Genomic DNA, 16,516 nt, shown 5'->3' with positions numbered 1-16,516 from the left:
TATAGCAAACTCATTTATTTTTGTACATATTGCGAATCGCGTCACGTGAAACACACCCGAGATTTACAACATGTTTATTTTTATTATTATTCGAAGTTGAAGTCAAGTCGCGTGAAACGCACACTTGAGTTGGGGTTTACGTATCGTGAACATGCCACGGGAACCATACTCATAGCCACGATGATTTATTAATCGCGCCTAAAGCAACTAGCACGTGTTCATGATTTATTTTTCCTTACGGGTTTGAAATTTATGTAAGGTCAAGAGCTATGCAAATCAATTGTGGAAAATGGGTCAGCTTTTGCTCTTACTAAATTGGGCATGACAGAAACTATTTTGGACCAGATAAATTAAATTGGATCGTAGTATAATTGGCCCTTAAAAGCCAATTAATGAGTATGCCCAGTTACTAGTTCATCAAGCTACTCCCCTATCAATTAGTCAATTGCAGTAGTACATGTTTCATTAAGCAAACCCCAACCACCGGGCCCAATCATTATTGTTTTATAAGTCCAAACCTCATTTTCCAATTTTAACTAGCAGACATAAATTTTATCCCCAAAGTTCAAACATTCACTACGTGCTCAAAAATTATTTTTTTTAATCAATCTTCATGTTAATCATCAAGAAAGTAGCAAAATTTAACATAGCTAACGAGACCTAACAATTAATACAGAAAAAAAAATTCAATCTTCATGAATCTAAATAAGATCAAATTATATATTTAAGCATAATATCTTAATAAAATAATGATGAGAGAAATGGACCTTTACAAGATTGTTTTGAAGCTCGGAGAATAGACAAGGATGTAAATGGAGTCTCGACCAAAATCGACAAATGGAGCTCGAATTCGACGACTCAACTTTGGAGCTGTTGTTTTCTATACAAAAGGGGACTGTTTCGCTGGGTTTTTGGCTCGTTTTTGTGGTGCTTTTTAGCTTGGTTTCCAGTTGATTAGGGGCTGGAGTTTAGGTGATGAATTGCTGGATTTTTCGAAAGAAAGCCGAAGAAAGAATGACACAAGTAAAAATTCACTTATCCTAGAAGAAGAAAAATAAATTTCTCTCAATTCCCTCCTCCCTTTTTTTTTCTCCTCCCCCCTCCTTTTTTCCTCACATTTCTCTTCTATTTATAGAAAAAAAATTCGGAATTTTCAGATTTTTATTTTTTATTTATTTTTATTTTTTAATTAAAAATAATTTTCACTTCCCATTTTTCTTATTTTTTTAAAAAAAAATAATTCCCCACTTTCCTTTACTTTTCTTTTTTAATTTCTCACTTTTTTTTACTTTTAATATATTTAAAATCTCACTTTTTTTACTTTTTTTTTATTTCCCACTTATTTTACTTTTCTTTTTTTAAATTTCCACTTACTTTTACTTTTTTTAAAAAAAAATCAGATAAATTATTATTAATTTTTACCCTATATAAAAAAATGTAACAAAATTAAAAAATATATGTATATTAAATTTCTGAAAATATTTACATAGTAGAAGGTGATAAAAATTCAAATATAGTCAAAAATTAGGTGCTTACAAGTGTTATTTAACTGAATTGGTTATTGGAAGTTATTTGTTGTTATTTGAAAACTTCATTTTATATTTGAGATCATATTTTGGATGGTTTGATCGAAATTGAAATTGCAAATTCGAATAACACTTTATTAAAATAACCCAGTAAAAGTATGACAATATTCGGATAGACTTCGATGAACAACTTAACAGATTGGTAGAGTAAATATAGCATAAAATCTACCAACCCTGTAGATAAATTCCTCAGGAGCAAATATGACAATCGGATAGACTTCGATGAAAAACTTAACAGAATTATATCCTTATAGTCCTAGTAATATCCGAAATTTGCTCAATAAAAACCAACAATGATATTGTTCTTCAATTTTCTTCATTCAAATCATTATCCAAAACATTAAAAGATAGTAGATACTATAAGCTCAATAAAACATTAACCCCAGTCAATTTCAATTACAAATAAAGCAAGTCACTTCAATTTTCTACGGTACATATTTGTTTTTTCAATATTTAGTGTGTGTTCAAATTATTACATGAAGGAGAAGAAGAAACACCTTAGCTAAACATTTTCCACTTCTTATTTCAATATTTCTTGTCATCAAACTCACCTGTACTCCTCTTCAACTTCACTACATCCTTTTCCTTTGTTTTTCCAGTATGATCTTCAATATAATCATCAATAGATTTTTTATCATTATCCTCCGATTTACCAACCATCGTTTCTTTAATTTTTTGTGTTGTCTCCTTTGCTGCGCCCCATACGTCCTGCATTTTCTGCTTAGTCTTCTTCTTCATATCTTGAGCTTTATCTGCTATAGTCCCCGTCGTGTCTTCAGTCTTTTGCTTCACTTCTTGGGCTTTCTTCTTTGCTCTTTCTTTAGTCTCCTGTGCCATTTCAAATGGAAATGATTTTACTTTTCAACAACAATAAGAACAAACCCAGTGTAATCACAACTGAAGTATGAGGAGGGTAGTGTGTACGCAGCCTTACCCCAACCTTGTGAAGGTAGAGAAGTTGTTTTCGATACCAAATTTATATGACCTTTTCATAAATTTGAAAAACTTTAGTTTAGTTGAACTTTCTCATGTTATCCTAGCTTTTAACACTAAGTTTCAAACATTTTACAACATGTTTACGACGGAAAATCCTAAATGTTTTCATGTTTTTCTTTTTTAAACTCGGTGATCAATCAAATAAATTGACATAAATTGAACAACAATAACAACAAACTCGGTGTAATCTCACAAGTGGAATCTATGGAGGGTGGTGTGTACGCAGCCTTACCCCTATCTTGTAAAGGTAGAGTGATGATTTTCGATAGACTCTTAGCTCAGTAAAAGTATAATCACATCATTGTTGAAAAGAAATACAATAATGGCTATAGTAATAAAAAAGAAACAGTAACAAAAAATAGTAACAACAACAAGATAATCGAAGTATAAGAAACAACGAGATAGGAATATGATATAACCTCTATAGGCTCCGTCGTGTCTTTAATCTTTTGCTTCATATCATGTGCTTTCTTCTTCGCTTTACCTTTTGTCTCTTGTGCCAATTCATTTGTCTTGTCTCTCATGCTATCTGCACTTGTACTCTTTGATTTGTTCTTCGCTTCTTTGATTTTCTTTTCAGTTTTTTCCATGGATTCTTTCATGCTTTTCTTAGTTTTCTCAGTCATCTCAGCAATCCTATCCCCTGCATCTGCCACGGTCTTATCGTCGTTATAACCTTTATTATAGTCTGATTTTCTTTTATAATCATCTGACGCATGATACCGCTTCAAAATAAATGGACAAGAATAAACCTTAGAGAAAGATGCAATTACTAGAAGAAAAAAAAACAAAAAATAATTATCCCTCCATTCTAGTCAGAAGCGGACCTATGTGTAATCCCGGGACGAGAGGCTATCGGACCCGTAAATTTCACAAGAAATCTTATATATTTAATTATCTATGTATAGCTTGAAAATAATTGATTTAAATCACTTGACACCGGAACACTAAAAGCCAACATTTTCTTTCTAGTTCGCTCCAAAAAAATAATAATTACAACTTTCTAAGTTTAAAAATATTTTAACTTAAATTTTTTTTTTATTTTAATTACAAACTTTTATACTCACAAATATTATAGTATATTTTAAATCACAAATTTCAAAAGTTAGTCACATAGCTACCATATTTGTTGCTGCCACTGGAAATAATTGGTAATTTTACTGCTGTGTATTTCTTGAAGTATACCAATTGGCCGAGTTTTGAAGTGTGTGTGTAATTGTGTATCGCCGCTTTGGTTCTAAGAGTGGCAGCGGTTTCATAGTTGGAAGTTGCAAGGGAAGGGGAATGGTGGCGTCGTGTAAATATGTCACGTTCGTTAGTAACACCACGTATAGAGAACCATAAAATTTACTCTTCGTAACAAACTAGACAAAGATCATTTTTAGCGCGCGAACAAAATTACTTACATTCGATAGTCACAAAATATCATAAAATTTATAGTAATTTTTTTGCTATCTTAAAAGCGGCTATACAATATCATTATTTCTAAAAAATATGAGCTGTAATTTTTAAGAAATTTAAAAGTTAGTTGTTACAATAATATGTAGAATGACCTGATTTACCATAATACTCCCTCCGTTTCAAATTAGATGAGGTTATTTTCTTTTTAGTTTGTTCCAAAATAAATGACACACTTCTAAATTTGAAAATAATTCAACTTTCAACTCTTCATTTTTCCCATTTTATCCTTAATGAGAACCTTTTATAACCATACAAATGTCATGACCCCACAAAACTTTTACCCTTTAAGCTTTTAAGACCACAAGTTTCAAAAGTCTTCTTTTGTTTCTTAAACTCCGTGCCGAGTCAAACTACTACATCTAAATTGAAACGGAGGGAATAATAAGTTTTATAGCCACCAAATTAGGGATGTACAAATGAAATCGACAAACCGCACCAACCCGATAATCCGAGTCAAACCGAGAAAAAAAAAACCGACTATGATTTGGTTTGATGTTGGAAAAAAAAAACCCGACCATATTTTGTTTGGTTTGGTTTTAACTAAAACAAAGTCAAACCGAAGCCAAAACCAATCCGACATTATATGTATAGAAGTTTTAAATATATTTAAAACATAAAAATATTTATTGTAGTGTAGTTTATAAATATTTCTTAAACATTTTCATAGTTTTATCTTTTAACGTATTATTTCAAGCTTGGCCTTATAATTTTTGGATGCTCCAATAAGTTTTATAGTCCATAAATGTTAGTAACTCGTAAAAATTGCATGGGGCGCCCTATTTGGTCGCCCCTTTTTAACTTAAACCTGTTTTATTTTTTCATTTGCATCCGTACCCATTTTTTTGTTTAAAGCATTTTAAAAAGATGATTTTACCCTTCTTTAATAAACGACTATTGACAAACTGCAGGACAAAAACTTACGCATGTTTAGGCTGAAGTTTTAGCAAATAAACTAAAAATATTTAGCTTGTTTAGACTGAAATTTCGGATAAAACTCAGGATAAAACTGTAGATTGCATTACAAAACTTCAGCATGTTTTGGTATGAAGTTTTAGCAAATAAACTAAATAACTTCTGCATGCATTAGCAAAAACTCTTTAGAAAATTACATACTGCAAGACAAAAACTTAAGCATGTTTAATCTCAAGTTTTAGCAAATGAACTAAAAAACTTCAGCATGTTTAGTCTGAAGTTTTAGAAAATGAACTAAATAATTTCAGCATGTTTTGTCTGAAATTTTAGCAAATGAACTAAATAACTTCAGCATGCATTAGCAAAAACTCATTAGAAAATTACATACTACAAGACAAAAACTGAAGCATGTTTAGTCTGAAGTTTTAGCAAATGAACTAAAAAACTTAAGCATGTTTAGTCTGAAGTTTTAACAAATGAACTAAAAAACTTAAGCATGTTTACTCTGAAGTTTTAGCAAATGAACTAAATAACTTAAGCATGTTTAGTCTGAAGTTTTAGCAAATGAACTAAATAACTTAAGCATGTTTAGTCTGAAATTTTAGCAAATGAACTAAATAACTTGAGCATGTTTAGACTGAAATTTCGGATAAAATTCATGACAAAACTGTAGACTGCAGGATAAATAACTTCAGCATGCATTAGCATGAAGCTATTTTAGCTTCAATGTGAAACAACTTCATGCTATATTAGCATAAAGTTTTAGCTTCAACATAAAACAACTTCATGCTACATTAGCATGAAGTTTTAGCTTCAAGGTGAAACAACTTCATACAAGTATGATTCTGAAAATGAATCTATACAAGTTTCTGTTTTTTTTTTTGTAAAGTTGCTGTAAGGAGAGGAGAAGATCGTTTTATATCTTTTATCAGGGGTGTATTTATCATATTATTACGGATTTTTTGTCAGATGGCTACCAAATTAATAATTTTTAAAAATAGGGTACAAGTTAAAAGTTGACACAAATATAGGGTATGACTGCAAATCCCTCTAGTAACTCAAATAAATCCTAAACCAAAATCAAATCAATACTAATGCTAATAAAACATTCAATTCAATTGTACTATGAATTAAAATAGTGTTGGATATCTATTTTTTTAGTTTTTTCATAGTTTAGATAAAATGTATAGCTTATTTTTCTTTTAGTGATTAGTCATGTAAATAATGGTACTTATTAGTGTAATTTTAAATTATGTTTATTTTCATTATGGCTTATTTATTTTATGCAATTTTATTATCTTTATTGTTGAATATTTTAGTACAATACCGTGACTCATCTCATATTTATGTTATTTTATTTAAACAATAACAAGTTCCACGATTTGTCTCCTTATAATTGTGAAGGTGGAAATGGGATAATGTTGAAGGGGGTGAAAATGGAAGGTGAGAACCAAAAGAAGTTGGATTGGAACATTTCTAACCATCAGATCAATTCTGCTGATCCTTCTCTTTCTTGGCCTGGTACTTATGTTGATCCTTCAAATATAGTCATCAGTCGCTTCTCTGGTCTAAGTCATGTTAAAGCATCTGTCTTTCTTTCTTTCCTATACTATCTCCTTCCTTTTTATTTTTATTAATGTTCAACATGTCTCTTTACACGAGCGTGTTTGATTTTTTTTAATGGATTAAGTATGTGAAATTCTTTTGGATAATGGGCCCGCGATTGTACTATGGTATCCAAGTAGACACAAGTTGCTTGTTCAAGAGGGTCCTAGGCTTGAGTCTCAGTACTGCAGTTATCAAAAAGAATTTTTATGTGTTTTGCCGGTGAAAAAAAATTTGATTTGCATATAAAGAGAGACCTGTTGAAGACATGATTAAGTAAATAATAATGTATTTTTTCTAATCGCTTAAACTTTTAGATCAGATGGTGACGCTAGTGATCTTTCCTAGATAACTATTTTTTGTTAAGTTTATTGAGTCTGTAGTTCTGTTGGGTTCTCATATTCGAAATGAAGTTTATATTAACGCGGCTTTGAAGGAGACAAACCTTGGATCTTCTTCTTCCAGTCATCTCAAGTTATATATGGAACTGCTTTGAAGGAGAACTCTGGTACATTTTGCAATTTCAATTAAACTTTCCGATCTTATTTTGCTGTATATAGAACCTTATCTCATTGAAGTTATGATGTTTCCTTTAGGATGTGTATTAGTGTTTACCCGAAAAATTGGATAGCGTTAAATTTAGATATAATTTTAAGGGTATGCGAATCCCTTTGATACAAAATGACAATACAGATATTTTTGCTATAAAAATGGGAATGATGGATGGAGGGACTGAAATGAGTTAGAAAAAACAAGCACAATGAAATCTCAATATCCCTTGGAGAACTTGTCTATTGCAGTCTATCTCCCTTTTTTCGAGCCACATTGAAAGTAATCTCTCTGACAGTCGTGTCATTTTGAGAGTAATCTCTCCGGTAGTCGGGCCACATTGAGAGTAATCTCTCCGATAATCGAGCCACATTTAAAGTAATCTCTCTGATAATCGAGAGTCGGATCACCTTGAGAGTAATCTCTCTAATATTCGGACAAAGATGAGTACTCATCCCCTCACACCCCAAGATTGTCTTCTTCATACATGAATCATCTTGTTAAACAAGAACATATCCTCCTGGTTGACCTAAAGAAATAAAAAAAGGACAAAAGCCCAGGAAAAAGAAATCGTACCTGTCAATGAACTTGAATAGCCTTGTGAGCTACGATTGATGCCAATTGAAGGGAAGGCATGTCCTATTTATAGAGCTCTAAAAGCCGTTAACTGAAGTATTAATTTCGATGTGGGAACAGTGGTTATTAGAGTCCAATAAGGACTTGTTATCCTAATTCAATTGGAGTAAAGAAAGGCTATAGGCAGTGAAGTCTACATGCAAATCGGGAAAAGACAAAGGCAATCCTAATTGTAGTACACTAAGGAGAAACAATTATAAAACTTTTTGGTCAAATTCCTCTACGTGGCATTGTCCAAAACACCATAAACCCCAAGTGTGGCATATCCTTAGGGCAAATAACTTTAATTTCCAATTCGTTGGAATTGACCAAAGTTGGATGAAAACCTATATGAATATTTAACTGCTTGGATAATTATAGGATATAAGTGCTGGGTTGCCAATTGCAAATGGACGTTGCACGGAACGTCTTCGAGGAACACACGCACGTGATCTTTTTTTTTTTCTTCAAGTCTAGTCTTTGAAGTCCACAAGACAAGTCTTGAAGTAGGGATATTTGTAGGCATATAAATTTTATTAAAATTAAATCAATGATATAATTTCGACTATATTTTAAATTCAATATATATTGATCCAAATAAATATATGGGCTAATATAATTGAATTAATTATATAAGTCCAATATAAATAAATTTTAATCCATTGGGTTAGCCCATTTAATTGGGCTAAAGTGATGAGCCCACTTCATTAGGCCCAAGATGTCATCTTCCTAGAGGGTCAGTTCGGTGCCACGTGTCAAATGACGTGGCGCGCTAAGTCAAACGGAAGAGCCGATAGGATCATGCCACGTGTTAAAATGACAAGGCTTGTCAAGTCACATTAGAAAGCCAATGAAAACGCGCCACATGTGAAAGTAACATGTTCTAGCCAATCAAATGCGGTCATGTCACACTTCAATTTGATTGATCGGAAAGAGTTTGTTCTTATCACAACTCCTCCTTCCACAACTATAAATAGGGGTTTTCATAACTTAGAAAAGATACCAGAAGTTATAACAAGAAGCAAGAGAGAACTCGTGGATCAAATGCCGCAAATTCTCTATAAATTTCAAGCTTCAAGCAATCAAGTTCAAGTTCAAGTTCAAGAAATCAAGTTCAAGCTCAAGAACGAAGAACAAATCAAGGTCAAGTTCAAGCAATCAAGTTCAAGCTCAAGAACAAGATCATCGTTCGTGGCAATAACTACATATTCAAGATCAAGCTCAAGCTCAAAGGCCCTTGAATTTATTTACTATTGAAGAGAAGAATCAGAGGATTCATAGAGATTTTACGCTCAAATTACTCGAAATCAAATAATACGATTGTTGCGATATTTTTCGGTTTTGATTTTATTTTCTTGTCGCAATTTATTGTCTACAGTAGTTTTTTTTATAAGATATAAAGCCTTTAAGTTCACAACAAATTAAACGTGTAATAGTAATGTTAAATTTATATTGTGAAGGACTAATTCAAATTAATAAGATGTTAGTCATATGTTTGTAATATATTACCTTGGATCTTATTATATAAAATATTACTAATTTGACGATATGAGTAGCTTAATTCAAATTTTAAAATATTTTTACTGTTGAAAAGTAGACAATATTTCTATATTTCTTAATAAATATTTTATATTTTTTTCTACGAGTTTTAATATTATCTAAGCCAAAATAACATAAAATCTATTAAAAACGTTTGGAGCCCTAAAAGTTTGGGTACCTAAAGCAAAGGCTCTATTCTTCCCATTGAGCCACCAATGTATGACAATTTTGACGAAGAAATTAGATTCATGCATAGCTATAGGTAAACATCTCAATTAATAATGTATTTACATTATGTAACGAGTCATGCCAAAATTTTGTACTCTTTGGACATCTTAAGCTTTCATCTCATGTTAGATTGGTAGTGCTTTCGTTCCTTAGCTTAATTATCAAATACTATGATTCAAGTTATATAAATTGATAACATAACGAAACCTTTACGTTATCTGTGTATATAAAAGATTATTTACAATTTATTTTATGTTACAATCAATACCATCAACAATAAAGTAATTTGTAAGTAAGTAGCATTATTGTATAAATATTTTTTAATTAGTCAGTTTCGTAAACTTAAACTTGAATAGGGTATGACATCTTTCTTCTATTGCTTAGGTCACAAATTAGAGTTTATCATGCAAAGAAATGATTGAACACCATTCGCTATTAGTTTCTTGAGTAAAGTTTCTTTACCCTCTTAACTTTTATTGGATGAAAAATATTATACTTTAAAAAAACGAAATTCTTATGAGAAAATAATTGCATAAGGGGTTTTCTTTCCCATTCAAGACGTGAAGAAGGTATTGTTTCTCAACCCTTAAAGGTTAAGGGGTAAAGTAGATTTTGCTATAGTTTCTTTAATCTATCGGCTTTTAGCTGTACTTTGAAAGAAATATAAATATTTCTATGTCAAGTTTAAACTCAACACGTATTAGATTCATCAAAATTTAATTTACTGGTCCATTTTTTAATTCGTTCTTGAGCGAAGGATTTATCATAAACAACCTCTCTATTCTATCGGGATAAAGATAAAATTTGTGCTCCTCACCTGTAAATTTTTATTGGATTGTTGTTGTTGCCGTCTTCTTGAAGGAGAGTATATATCTTTTCTTCGTTGAGGAGCAGTACATTAAAGCAAATTACTGCATTTCTCGATAACAAGAAACATTTTGGGTAAGGTGGAATCGAATTTAACTGCTAGGTCATATCATCAAGGACTGATACTGATTTTCGAGACTGTTAAAGTGCTTTTACCCATGTGCGGAGGTAAAGTTTAAGAGATTGATTATGTGGAAATCGGTAGTTTTGGCTCAAATTGTTTTTATGTTAAGTAATTTATTTACTCTCTTTGGTCCACTTTAAGTGATTTTTTAATTTTTTTTGATAGTCCACAATATTTATTTTTTCAGATATCAAGAAAGAATTAACTTCTTCTTTCCAAATTAAGTTGTCCTGCGAGTAAAGAGTCTAGAAATAGTTTGTTATATTTTCAATAAGCAAATTAAGGTTAATATGGTCAATCTTATTATAAATTAATGCCAAAAGATAAATTTTTTAATATATGTGAAAAAAGCCAAAAATATTACTTAAAGTGAACCGAAGATAGTACTATATATAAATTATTAATTTAGAATCTTGAAGGGGAGCCTTAGAGCAATGATAAAGTTATCTCTGTGTGACTTATATGTCACGAATTCGAACCGTGATATCAGTCATTGATGCTTACATCAGGGTAGGTTGCCTACATCTCCCCCTTCGCCTGCGACCCTTCCCCAAACGATGCGTGAATGCGAGAAGTTTCGTGTACCAAGTTGTCCTTTTTATTAATTTATAATTTAGTAATTTAAAAAACAAAAATCTCGTATACATAAATTGTTGAATTTGACAAGATTAATGTGAACCAGTGTGAACATTTGAAGCCTCCTTTTAGAAAGAAATTGGTAGATGTATTTTTTATGCATTTACATTGCATGATCACACTTAATATTGTAATGACCCAACCGGTCATTTTGACTTTTAGAACCCCGTTCCCTAAAATAAAACTTTTCGTATGTGTTTTTAATGATTTATGACTGGCGGGGATAGTTAGTTCAGGAATTGGAAGTGTTTCGGTTGAAATCGGAACACTTGGTTCCTTAAGTTAGCCTTAAAAGGGCCAAGTTTGACTTCGGTCAACATTTTGAGAAAATGACTCCTGAATCAGGATTTGACGATTCCAATAGTTACGTATGGTAATTTTGGACTTATGAGCATATTCGAAATTTTATTTGGAAGTCCGTAGTTAAATTAGACTTGAAATGGCTAGAACAAGAATTTAAGCTTGGAAGTTTGACCTGGGAGTTGACTTTTTGATATCGGGGTCGGAATCCAATTCTGAAAATTTTCACAGCTCTGTTATGTCATTTATGACTTGTGTGCTAAATTTGAGGTCAATCGGACTTGATCTGATAGGTTCTGGCGTCGTTTGTAGAAATTAAAAGTTTCAAAGTTCATTAAGCTTGAATTGGGGTGTGATTCGTGGTTTTAGTGTCGTTTTATGTGATTTGAGGTTTCAAATAATTTTGTATGATGTTTAAGGACTTGTTGGTATATTTGGTTGAGGTCCCGAGGGCCTCGTGTGAGTTTCGGATGGTTAACGATTTAAAAGTTGGATTTAAAACAGTTGGTGCAATTTTTCTCTTCTGCTGGATATTCTGGGTTGTGATCAAGTCCAAGATCGAGCCCACGATCAATCCCAAGATCGAGGCACAGGATCGAGACCCAAGATCGAGGCTACGATTGAGGGTCATGATCGAAGGCACGGCTCGAGGGACATAATCGAAGGCCTAGGCTCGATGCCATGATCGAGGCCATGACCGAGGCCCAGGCTCGATGCCATGATCAAGGCCTAGGCTCAAGGCCTAGGCTCGAGGGCCATGATCTAAGCCACGATCGAGGCCCAGACTCGAGGGCCATGATCGAAGCGACGATCGAGGGCCAGTTCCGATGGCTGCCTGGGCAGAACTATAAATGAGGGAACTTCGTCCCATTCTCCATTTTTAACACACTGGAGCTTGAGCAGAGGCGATTTTCGATAGATTTTCAAGGAAAGACATTGGGGTAAGTGATTCTAACTCGGATTTGGTCAATATACACGAATATATCATTGTTTTCACCATTTAATTAGTATTTTGAGATTGAAATTTGGAAAATTTTAGAAATCTCATAGAAACAAATTTTTGAGATTTCGGTGTCGATTCGGAGTCGGATTTCAGTGAAACTAGTATGGTTGAACTCATAATTGAATGGGTTGTTGGATTTTATAAGTTTCGCCGGATTCCGAGATATGGTCCCCACGGATGAATTTTTAATTAATTTCGGAATTATTATTGAAAATGTAGTATTTTCTTATGAAATTGATTCTATAATTTTTGGTGACTGTATCGAATTATTTTTAGTTAGATTCGAGCCAAACAAAGTTGGATAATCGATGAAAAGACCTACTAGTAGATTAAATCGGAGCAAGTTGAGGTAAACCTCTTGTCTAATCTTGTGAGGGAAAATTACCTCATAGGTGATTAAATTAATAATTGTTGTTAATTATGGGAGCTATGTACGCATGAGGTGACGAGAGTCCGTGCGTAGCTACTATTAATGCTAAAGTTCGTGTAGTTTAGGACTCAAAAGAATGAATTACTTGTGTAAATTGTATACTTTACTTAATAAAATTATTTGATATATATATATATATATATAGAAATCTCATATGCTTACTTTTCTGTTTAAATTAATTAATTATTAAAAGAAATTATTTATTCTCCCGAATTTATCTTATAATAAATATACTCTTCTTCCGGAGGTACATAAGAAAATGTCATCCTTTCTTGTGGAGTGGGCCGAATACCTCGGCAGTATAGATGCGTCTATGGATCGCGCTGCACGTCCCTCGGCAGTGTACACGACACTATGGATCGGGCTGTATGACCTCGACAGAAATCATGCCTAATAATAATAATTACAAGATACTTTGATAGTTTATTGCAACTTGTGAAGCCAATTGATAAATGAAAAATCTTTGAAATTTAAAGAATTAATTATCTCTGTTGTTAAGGAATTATTGTTATTCATGTAAATGAGGCTAATTGATAAATTAAAAATTTATTGGAATTGAAGGAATTTAATTAATATATTGAGAATTGTTGCATTTGAAGGAATTTGATTATTTTTGTTGGTTAAAGAAAATCATTGTAAATTCTATAAATCATGTTGATCTAGATATTGCTATTTTTATTTTATTTATTATTATTGACTCTTAGTGAGTGTCAAAGTCGACCATCTCGTCTCTACTATTTCGAGATTATGCTTGATACTTACTGGGTACACGTTGTTTACGTACTCATGCTACACTTGCTGCACTTTTTGTGCAGGATCTGAGACAGGCACTAGTGGAGGACCTATCATCGCACATCCACATTATCCAGAGGCATAGTGGTGAGCTGCCTTTCTGAGCTGTTCTACAGCTACCAATGCCTCTTCTTGCATTTTATTCTGTCTATTTTTATTTCAGACAGTATTTGGAGTTTTGTATAATTTACTAGATGCTCATACACTTGTGACACCGGGTCTTGGCACACACATTGGTAGAATTTGGAATTGTATTATTTTCTTGGATTTAAGTTAATCAGTATCTTTTCAAATTTCTTTAATATTTCTAGAAAAATAATAAAATTACTTAGAAAATTATTCTGAAAGTAATTGATGCATGTTTAAAATACTAGTTGGCTTGCCTAGCTGTAGTGTTGGGCGCCATCACGACCTATGGGTGAAATTGGGTCGTGACAACATGGTATCAGAGCACTAGGTTCACGTAGGTCTCACAAGTTATGAGCAAACCTAATAGAGTCTTGCGGAACGGTGCGGAGACGTCTGTACTTATCTTCGAGAGGCTATAGGGTGTTAGAAAACTACCTTTCTTTATATTCCATCGTGCAATTAATGTAGTACTAAATATCCTTCTCTTATTCTCTCACAGATGGTGAGAACGCGCTCTAATGAGGTTCCAGACCAGGGAAGAGCTACTCCCCCAGTTGCTAGAGGCCGAGGGAGGGCTCCAGCTCGTGGTAGAGGGCGAGGACGTCCAAGGACTATTGCAGTTATGCCGCCAGTGAGTCCAGTAGAGAACCCCATTGTTGAGAAACAGGGTGAGGTGCCTGTGGCATAGCCAGCTCCGGTGGATTTCACATCTGCACCGGGATTACAGGATGTTATGGGTCGTATGCTGCGGTTCATGGACAATATGACTCAGGCCAGTTTATTTCCGGCAGACCCAGCCACATCCCAGGCGGACGGGGGAGCACTGACCCCTACCGCGCAGGCTCATGGGCAGGCAGCTGCTGTATATCAGACCCAGGGTGCACTACCCATGGGTGGAGCCCAGCCAGTGGCAGCAGCTACACCTGAGCCCAGGCCAGCTGCAACCGCTGATACTCAGAAACTATTGGATAGATGGACTAGACTACATCCTTCTGTCTTTGGGGGTAAGCGACATGAGGATCCCCAGGATTTAATTGATGGGTGCAAGGATACATTGTACAACATGAGGATATTGGATTCTTATGGGGTAGACTTTGCTACTTTTCAGTTAGAGGGCAGAGCACGTAGATGGTGGCAGTCTTACGTTCTTGGCAGACCATCAGATTCTCCTCCCATGACTTGGAACAGATTCACCCGTATTTTCCTGGACAGGTATATTCCACCCTCTCAGAGGGAAGAGTTGTGGTTTCAGTTTGAGCAGCTCTAGCAGGGTTAGATGTCAGTGACAGATTATGAGGCGAGGTTCTCTGAGTTATCTCGCCATGCACTTATGATACTCCCTACTGAGGCGGAGAGAGTGTGGAGGTTTGTTGCGGGTTTACAAACTGGCATTCAGGCCAATATGGCTCGAGAGGTTGAGATGGGTACTTCTTATGAGCTGGTCGTAGATATAGCCCGCATGATTTATGGTGTACGTTAGCGGAGCAGAGAGAAGGTTATGAGAGATAAGCAGTTCAGGTATTCTGGAGAATTCAGAGGTGCTTCGTCTGGGGGCAGAGGTCAGTTTGTGAGAGGGAAGTCCAGTAGGCCCCCATATCCAGCACCACCGCCTCCTTGAGGTGCTCCAGTGCGACCATATCTCAATGTTATACCAGAGAGTTCTTATCGCCCACCAGCTATTCAGGGTCCTCCCAGTGGGTATTCAGTTCCCCAAGGCCAGGCTCTTAGTCAGCAGCCCATCACACCGAAGAGTTGTTATGAGTGTGGGGACCCCAGTCATATACGAAGATTCTGCCCCAGACTTCGGGGTAGGCCAGTGCAGTAGGGTCAGCAGCCTATGATTACCGTACCAATAGCTCCACTAATAGTCCGACCACCAAGAGGTGGAGGATAGGTGGTTAGGGGTCGTCCTAGAGGTGGAGGTCAGCCAGGCGGAGGCCAGCCAATTGACGTTCCAGCTCAGTTCTATGCTTTTCCGGCCAGACCAGATGCAGAGGCCTCAGATGCCGTGATTACACATATTATTTCTGTTTGTGGAAAAGATGCCTCCGTATTATTTGATCCAGGATCTACATATTCATATGTGTCCTCTCTATTTGCTCAATTTTTGGGTATTTCTCGTGAGTCCTTGAGTACTCATGTTTATGTATCCACTCTTGTGGGAGATTCTGTTGTTGTGAATCAGATCTACCGGTCCTATATTATTACATTCTGTGGTTATGAAACTAGAGCAGATCTCCTATTGCTTGAGATGACCGATTTAAAAATTATTCTGGGCATGGACTGGTTATCTCCATATCATGTTATTCTAGATTGTCATGCCAAGACAGTTACCTTGGTTATTCCAACATTGCCTAGGCTGGAGTGGAAGGGTTCACCTGTTAGTGCATTTAAACGGGTTATTTCTTTTATGAAAGCTCAACACATGGTTGAGAAGGATTGTTTAGCTTATCTAGCCTATGTGCAGGATACTACTGCAGAGACTCCGGCTATTAATTCAATGCCTGTAGTTCGGGAGTTCTCTTATGTATTTTCTTCAGATCTTTCAGGTATGGCACTTGATCGTGATATTGATTTCTGCATTGACTTGGCTCCAGATACCTAGCCTATATCTATCCCACCGTATCGCATGGCTCCGAAAGAATTCAAAGAACAGCTTAAGGAGTTACTAGCCAAAGGGTTTGTCAGACCGAGTGTATCTCCTTGGGGTACACCGGTATTATTTGTGAAGAAGAAGGATGGAA

General features: G+C 34.7%; 1 protein-coding gene across 1 annotated transcript; it reads right to left on the bottom strand.

The window, feature by feature from the left end:
• Positions 1 to 1,955: 1,955 nt before the first annotated feature.
• On the bottom strand, positions 1,956 to 3,776 carry LOC104120916 (uncharacterized protein ECU03_1610-like). The gene is made up of 3 exons (XM_009632785.4): positions 3,704 to 3,776; positions 3,002 to 3,307; positions 1,956 to 2,414 (listed from the first exon to the last, which is right to left on the bottom strand). The coding sequence occupies exons 1-3, from the start codon at positions 3,704 to 3,706 to the stop codon at positions 2,112 to 2,114; spliced, it is 612 nt and encodes a 203-aa protein (XP_009631080.2). The 5' UTR covers positions 3,707 to 3,776; the 3' UTR covers positions 1,956 to 2,111.
• Between the last annotated feature and the right edge of the window lie 12,740 nt (positions 3,777 to 16,516).

This window comes from Nicotiana tomentosiformis, chromosome 9, assembly GCF_000390325.3.
Source record: "Nicotiana tomentosiformis chromosome 9, ASM39032v3, whole genome shotgun sequence".
Taxonomy (NCBI): Eukaryota; Viridiplantae; Streptophyta; class Magnoliopsida; order Solanales; family Solanaceae; genus Nicotiana; species Nicotiana tomentosiformis.
This window is presented reverse-complemented; position numbering and strand designations above follow the sequence as displayed.